This window comes from Ursus americanus, chromosome 25 (assembly GCF_024610735.1).
Source record: "Ursus americanus isolate L20-20 chromosome 25, mUrsAme1.1.p, whole genome shotgun sequence".
NCBI classification, from domain to species: domain Eukaryota; kingdom Metazoa; phylum Chordata; class Mammalia; order Carnivora; family Ursidae; genus Ursus; species Ursus americanus.
Window position 1 is genome coordinate 43713277 of NC_142151.1, and position 7941 is coordinate 43721217.

Genomic DNA, 7941 nt, shown 5'->3' on the forward strand with positions numbered 1-7941 from the left:
GGCAGTCCAGGGTGGGAAACCCCAATCGGGTGGCCAAGGGAATGAGCGTATTCTCCACCTGCAGTAGGAGGGATTCAGGTCGGACCAGAGGGGGAGCTGTGCAGGAAAATTATGCTCCTCCAGGTATCTTGGAATTGGTCCAGTACGGAAACAGGGTGTCCATAAAGACTATGCACCGATCCTCACTCTGACCGTCCTCACCCCATTCTTCACTTCATCAATCCTCCTCTCCAGGGCTGGCCCCAATCCGGCAGCTTCACCTTCTACCCCTCTAGCAGACCTGCCTCCCCCCCACATTCCACCACTCAGGGACAACAGTAGAGACATAACCCCAGACATAACCACCTCAGACGGGACAGTGAGCCCAGCACGAAAGCTCTGTTAGAACGACATGCTTCCACTGCATCCAGCAATCGGGACCTTGTCGATTCTTGGAGCAAGTTCCTGAAAACCTTGCTGGTCCAGTGGGATTGAGTCCTCTGCATAAAGTCTCATGAAAATGCGGAGGCCTTGCTAGATGCTGAGTATAAACTCTCCATAAGCTCCTTAACCCCCCATTCCATATTCAGTGGAGAGCCCTGACTGACTCTACTCTACCCCCTCCCTCCAGGTTCACTGAGGCTCAGCGCTGGGATGGTCCTGCTCCGATTGTCTATCGTCTTTATGTAACTGTTGGTTGTTTTGAGTCTGTGTCCCTGTTCTGCAGGCAGCCGTCAGGCTCCACACACTGCGCTTCTCCCTCAAATTAGGTAATGACCTTGATCTGTGCAGACAGATCCTTCAGGCCCCAGCCTCCTCTACTCCCACCTGAATTCTAGAGACTTCTCCCCAGGGAACAAGGACAATGGCTCACAGTGAATGATAAAAGCGTTTTATTAAAGATTCACCCAAAGATGGATAGAGGCAAGGAGAAGGGGTGGATGGGTCACTGAGTGGTTCCTGTCCTGAGCTTGCAGGGCCAGTTGTTGCCAAGTGGCACAGGAGTTTGGTCCTGATGTAGAGGGATATCTGGGATCCTGGGCTGGGAGGGGGCATACCTGACCCTGATGGTCCTGGAGATGAAGCTCCTGATTGTGTTCTCCTCTGCCCATGCGAGGCGAAGGGTCAGCTGACACCCCACCCATTCCAGGGAGGTCACCAGACCCAAATCGAGAAGCTACCAAACTCCACACGGAGGTGACACTGGTAAGATGAGCCCAAGAGAGGGAGGGTGGAGGTGGAGGTGAAGGAAGAACAGAGACACCAGGGCTGGGCCCAGCTGGGCTCAGGGGCGGCAGGGACCTCGTCTCCTCTATCGGTGGGATCTCTTGGTCACGGTGGTGGAGATGATCTTGCTGCCTGAGCTGCCACAAACACCACCACCAAACCCAAAGCCACTTCCGGAGCCAGAGCCAAAGCCACTGCCCAGGCCAAACCCGGAGCAGCTTCCTAATCCTCCGCCGATGCCCCTGGCACTAGCGCCACCACCGACCACGGCTGCAGGAGAAAGGCAAAGGAGATGGTTACTCCAACAGTACCGGCAATCAGGGGTCTCAGCCCAAACCAGGGTGAACGAACAGCCGCAGCAGGGGCAGAAGGGACTTACAGATGCTCATGGCGCCCTGGCATTCTCCAGACATTCTGTGGGGGAGAGAAAGAGCAGTGAGTCACAGTAGAACCCTGAGCCATGATTGGCTCAGTAAGCAGGTCTCAAGCACCTGTCCCATCCTTATGCAGCCAAATTAAAGGACTGAATGTGAACCTGTTGTCTACACTGCCCTGGACCATAATACACCCATGCATCTGGCCCAGCAGAGGTGCCAAGTGCTGGTGCTGGGGTCTCTCCCTCCCTCACACTCCTGCCCTGCCTTCCCTGGCCCACCTGCACTCCTCGCCCTCCAGCAGCTTGCGGTAGGTGGCGATCTCCACGTCCAGGGCCAGCTTCACACTCAGGAGCTCCTGGTAGTCGCGCAGCAGCCGGGCCAGCTCCTCCTTGGCCTTCTGCAGGGCGGCCTTCAGCTCTGTGCTCTTGCTGTGGGCATCTTTGAGGGCCAGCTCCCCACGCTGCTCGGCATCAGCCACAGATGTTTGCAGAGTCTGGCACTGTAGACAATGGCATCGAACAGGCAATCATCAGTGTCCTGCTGTCAGGGCCTCTCCACCTGTCCCCAGTCCTGTGCCAGCTTTTCTTGGGTTAAGATGTCAGGATCCTGTCTGTCCTTCTCCCCACCTACTCTACTCTGATGCAGTTCATTTACTCCAGCCAGGGCCCATCAATGTCCCCACCAGACTGATTAGATGAGATGAGCAAAATCAATGAAGGGCCAAGAAACCTTATTCACCAGGGTGTCATGTCAGGTTAAGTAGGGTACTGCTGGAAAGACCTGGGTATGGCTTATATAAGGAGTCACAAATCCCCGCATGCAAGCTCAGGATGCTCTGGCCTGATGCCTGATCTTCTTCTTTACTATAGAGACACCTGTCTTAGGCCCCTGGCCTCGTACGATGGCCAGAAAATGCTGACACTCACCTGCTTCTTGACATTCTCAATCTCAGCCCGCAGCCTCTGGATCAACCTGTTGAGCTCTGAGATCTCACTCTTGGTGCTCTTCAGGTTGTCACCATGTTGGTCAACCGAGATCTGGAGCTGCTGGACCTAATATCCAGGAAAACACAGGGGATGAGGGGTCAGGGGTGTTTGGGTAGGGTCTGTTCTCACGGGAACTCAGCAAGAATAGGCACAGGTGGCAGGGATAGTACAAGATGTCATGTAATCTCAAATCAGACCAGGATCAGAGATGCCTGGAAGATCAGTTCATCTCTGACTTCTCTTGGGCTTGAGCTGATGATCACCTGCTCTCAGAAACCAAAAGCAGAGCCCCAGAAACCATTCCCAACTCCTGAGAGATCCCTGACACCCACCTTGGTCTGGTACAGGGCCTCAGCCTCAGCCTTGCTCTTCTGGGCGATGTCCTCATACTGGGCACGGACCTCAGCAATGATGCTGTCCAGGTCCAGGTCCCGGTTGTTGTCCATGGACAGCACCACGGACGTGTCTGAGACGTGCGTCTGCATCTGGGACAGCTCCTGCAGGGAAAATATCTCATGTCAGACCCCCCAGAGAGTCTTCCCTCCTCTCTGACACCAGAAATCCACTGTGGTCATGGAAATGGCCATGCCACAAGCTCAGATGGAAGCAGAGCTGGCTGGCATCCCAGTGTGTAGGGAGAGGGAAGAATACTAAGTTTCTATGCAGAAATCAAGTAAGTGATGGGTGGCATTTCAAGACAGAAAAGTAATGCTTCTAGTCTTCACTGCTCTCTGAGACCCATGAGCCTTCCCATGTCAGTAGGTGTTCAGGACGTTTAATAGAAGGGAATGGAAGGGGTTCATTTCACCAGGGAAATGCCAGACAGCAAGAAATTCTACCCCATGCAATCTTGAGATCTAATCACCCCTTCTAAGACAACACCTGGTTTCAAAAACCTCCCGGTTGAGTCTCTCACTTCAACTCTTTCTACGTATGACCTTGCTGAGAGCTCCCGCAACAAGTAAGAGAGCTGGAGCCCTTTCAAAGAACTGGGAATTCCCGCAGCAGCCTCACAGGTGGGATTCCCTTCTTCGAATGCAGGGGGATGGAGTCCTCACCGCAGCAAAGAGGACCCTCAAGAAGTTGATCTCATCGTTCAGAGCATCCACCTTGGCCTCCAGCTCCACCTTGTTCATGTAGGCGGCGTCCACGTCCTGCAGAGGAGAAGGGGGAAGAGACAAGGTACAGAAGTTCCAGGAGGGGCAAGAGGGTGTTAAGTGACACACAAAGATGGTCCCAGCAGCATTTAGGAAACGTGTCTCAGCACCAGGCAAAGTGGCAAGGGGCTAATCATTTGACATACTCTGCCCTAAGGCCAACTACAGAAATGGAAGTTAATGATCCTCATGGGCTTCTTCCCCAACTTCTAGTCCTTAGGGTCTGGCTCAGTTACTCACTCCTTTGACCGCATAGATCTGGACAGTACCAAGTGGGGTAAAGGTGAGGCCAAGATGGACCAAACCCATGATTCAAGCCAAAGACCACTCCCGAGGGAAGGGGAACCCTAACGACCTCTCTGGCCCCTCCTTCATCCCTTACCTTCTTGAGGACCACGAAGTCGTTCTCTGCAGCTGCCCGCCTGTTGATTTCATCTTCATACCTGGGGGTAGGGATGGGAGGGAGAAGACAGAAGCCCCACAATGAGCAGGTGTTTCCCGGATCTCTGCTGCTGGGTTTCAAACACCTAACTATTTGGAAATATCCAGGTAATTGTCTACATTTTCCCATTTTCATACAAAAATTCATTCAACCTACATGTATTAGTGACATGTGTGACATACCAGTCTAGACCCCGGTTTCTTCAGAGAAGTGAAAATCAAACTTAATAAAGACTGCTTTCAAGAGATAAGGCGTGAGGAGGACAGCCAGCCACAATCTGGCTGGTTTTGTTTCTGCAGAAGGGCTGTCCCTTTGGTGGATTACATTATCAGGAATGCTGCCAATACCAGTTCTCTTTCTTGTTGTGAGAGTGAACAGAGAGAGAGGCGGCTGGGATTTTCTCAGCTCCATCCCACAGGGAGCGTAATAGCAACTACTATGTATTAAATGCTCATTATATGTCCAGTGCTATGCTACCTGCTTTCTCAATCTCATTTAATTCCATTTAATTCTCCAAAGCTCCGGTTATTATCCCCATTTTAAAGATGAAGAAAATAAGGCTCAGAGAGGTTCAGCAAGTTACCCAAGAGCACATAACTAGTAAATGGAGGACTCAGTATTCAAACAAGGTGCATTCTTCTGACCACGCCACACCACTTCTCATCTCCACGGTTTTCGATCTTGCTTGTATATGGCAAGCCCAACTCCCTGAGCATATCACTCATTTTCTGTTTGGGGCAACTCAGGGTTACTAGGCCTCACCCCATTACAAAGGGCCCATGGAGATGCAGGGGAACAAAGCAGGGAACCTTCCTGACCCTTTTGGGATCTCTTCAGAGCTGGAATTCTAAATGACCAGACAGAAGCCCAGAAGCCTGGGGCATGGCTGGGCAGAATTTTCAGGCAGTACCCTTCTATCCTCCACACATACTTGGTCTTGAAGTCCTCCACGCTGTCCTGTGTGGTCTTCAGCTCAGACTGCAGGCGTCCTTTGTCATTGACCAAGGTATCCAACTGCTTCCTCAGGGCACTGATGTAGGCCTCGAAGAGAGGCTCGAGGTTTTTGCTGGATGTGGTGGTTGTCTGCTGCTGAAGGAGGTTCCACTTGGTCTCCAAGACCTTATTCTGTTGCTCTAAGAACCGCACCTGTGTTTTAAAAAAAGGCACCAACCAACCGATGAGGGCCTGAAGCTTTGGCAGGAGGACTGGCCAAGGCCACCCGGGTGACCCGAGAGCCACGCAAGTAGGGCCACCATGTTGCAACTCCAGGCACCATCCACTGGGGTCAACATGGTGGCCGCGCTCCATGGCAGCAAACGGGCCACATGTGCTGAGGAGAACAGAGCACAGTCAGAGCCGCAGGGCCCGACTGTGTATGCACTTGCTGCATCCAGAGGCCCTGGGGTGAGGTGCTGAGAAGAACACTGAACTTGTAGGAAATAATAAAATGAACAAAACTAGGACATAAAACCACAGGCTGGGGACTCTTGCATTCAAAGCAATCCTGACCCATGGGGCGTCTGGGTAGCGCAGTCGTTAAAGCGTCTGCCTTCGGCTCAGGGCGTGATCCCAGAGTCCTGGGGTCGAGCCCCACATCAGGCTCCTCCGCTGGGAGCCTGCTTCTTCCTCTCCCACTCCCTCTGCTGTGTTCCCTCTCTCGCTGGCTGTCTCTCTATCACATAAATAAATAAAAAAACAAAACAAAAAAAAAAAACAAAAAAAAACAAAACAAAACAAAAAAAACAAAGCAATCCTGACCCAAGGCAAAGGAATGATAAATTCACTGACAATTTTTTAAAATAAATGGACCTGGTGTGTCTCTTTAGACCTGTGTCCAATTGTCTAAATAGTTAAGATCAAGGCCCGAGACACATTCTGAGTCTCTGCCAGGCTCACCCTGCGAGGGGACTTCCCAGAACTCTCCCTCTCTCTATAAAGACATCTAATCAGATAAACCAGGGTAGCAGCCTAGCGTGATAGTCCCACTATGTGCTGCAAAGCTGAAAGAAAAGCAGGTCAGGGTCACTGACCACAGTCTGAACCCAAAAGGGGAGATGAGGGGAGATGAGACAAGGAAGTACCAAACCCTGGGTCTTGCTTTTACATCTGTATGTCCTGGAGTTACCATAAAGCCTCTTCAAGCTGCTGGTAGTTCATTCGACTAACAAGTAAAGCAAACACTTCCCCTCAGTTTACTTCCAGATGGTTCTATCTTGCCCCATTCTTCTGAGAGGACTAAGACTGATGCCCGGGGACCCAGGGCATCCTCAACTGAGTGGCTATACTCATCCCCTCAGTCATTAGTCTCTGGGTGACTCAGCAATCTGGGCTGATCCGCTTGCTATCATCCATCATACTTGGCTGCAATTGAGCTTAAAGGACTTGAATCTCTACACCCTGCCTGGGAAAGGAAGTTGGATTACAAAAAGAAAAGGAGAGATCCCTCTTCTCTTCAGACAGATCCAGAAAGGAGCAATTTTGCCCAGGGTCGGGAGGATGAAGAAGATAACCCTCCAAGGTCCTAGTGGGACCCAGAGTCTGTCATTGGCTTCGGTCCCTTTTTCATTTGAGAAACCAGGCTGGTTTTCTTCTGCTCCAACAACAGGAGTGCCAATAGTTAAATTATTACGTTAACTATAATTAATTTTAGTTCATTATTAAATTCTTAACCATGTTATTTCTGAAACCAAAATCTGAGAAAAGGCTGGGATGCCTGGATTCAGAAAAGTTAAGCGATTTGCCCAGTATCACACAGCACGTCTAGGAAGACTCCGAACACTGCACCGGTCTGAGCAGCCTATCTTCCCACCAGCCGTGTGCAAAAGAGGAAGACACAAAAGAGGAAGGGTTCCCCTTGAACAGCTGGAACACAGAAGCCCAGAGAAGCCCAGTGGTTTCCGATGCTGCAACAGGCTCAGGTCTGCGATCCCAGGACTCAGGAGCCCTGGTTTCTACCGCCTTATCTGGCCAAGGGGACGGCTCACCTTGTCGATGAACGAGGCAAACTTGTTGTTGAGGGTCTTGATCTGCTCCCGCTCCTCCGTCCGCACCTTCTGGATCTCGGGGTCGATCTCCACATGGAGTGGGGTCAGCAGGCTCTGGTTGATGGTGACCTCCTGAATCCCGCCAGCAGGGCAGGCGGGGAAGCCAGGACCACCCCGTCCGCTGAAGGAACCCCCAAATCCACCACCAAAGTTGCCAGCCCCGAAACCAGCACCAAAGCTGCCAGCGCCGAAAGCAGCACCAAAGCTGCCAGCGCCGAAACCTCCAGCCGCCCCAAAGCCGGCGCCTTGTCGGGACCCGGCCATGCTGATGGCGAGGCTCTTTCTCCCCCCAAGGCTGTAGAGGCTCCTGCTGCCGAAGCCTCCCGAGGAGCAGCGGCCCGCGCCCCCAGACACGGAGGCTGAGCTGAATGCAGCTCTCTTGCCCCCGCCGACGACGGCCGAGCCACAGCTGAAGCCCCGGGACCCGCCTCGGACGCACTGCTGTTTGGCGATCATGGCTGGAGAGAGGAGAGCGAGTGTGGAGTTGTCAGAGAAATGCGAGGGGCCAGGCCTGTGAATGCTGCAGCCCTAGCCGGGTCTCTTATATGTGCCGGAGCCGCAGGGCTTGGTTGCAGGGGCATAAAGGGAAAAATCTGAAACATCCTTGGGCTGGGCCTTTGGCACAGGCCCATCCTTCTCGTACCTGCTGAGTATGTCACTAAACACACCTCCAGATGTCATTCGGAGGGCACAGTTTACAGGCTCCCGACACACTCCCCTCCAGGAGAA

At 52.5% G+C, this 7941-nt stretch overlaps 1 protein-coding gene across 1 annotated transcript; it reads right to left on the bottom strand.

Moving 5' to 3' along the window:
• Positions 1-1216: 1216 nt before the first annotated feature.
• KRT4 (keratin 4) lies at positions 1217-7668 on the bottom strand. The gene is made up of 9 exons (XM_045800775.2): positions 7153-7668; positions 5100-5314; positions 4109-4169; positions 3628-3723; positions 2902-3066; positions 2510-2635; positions 1862-2082; positions 1586-1620; positions 1217-1476 (listed from the first exon to the last, which is right to left on the bottom strand). The coding sequence occupies exons 1-9, from the start codon at positions 7666-7668 to the stop codon at positions 1292-1294; spliced, it is 1620 nt and encodes a 539-aa protein (XP_045656731.2). The 3' UTR covers positions 1217-1291.
• Between the last annotated feature and the right edge of the window lie 273 nt (positions 7669-7941).

Excerpts from the sequence above, each read along its gene's own strand:
- KRT4 (XM_045800775.2), bottom strand. The coding sequence starts at position 7,668 with ATGATCGCCAAACAGCAGTGCGTCCGAGGCGGGTCCCGGGGCTTCAGC. Across the intron at positions 3,067-3,627 it reads TGAGGGTCCTCTTTGCTGCG|GAGCTGTCCCAGATGCAGAC; the intron begins GTGAGGACTCCA and ends TTTTCCCTGCAG. Across the intron at positions 2,636-2,901 it reads AGGCCCTGTACCAGACCAAG|GTCCAGCAGCTCCAGATCTC; the intron begins GTGGGTGTCAGG and ends CCTGGATATTAG.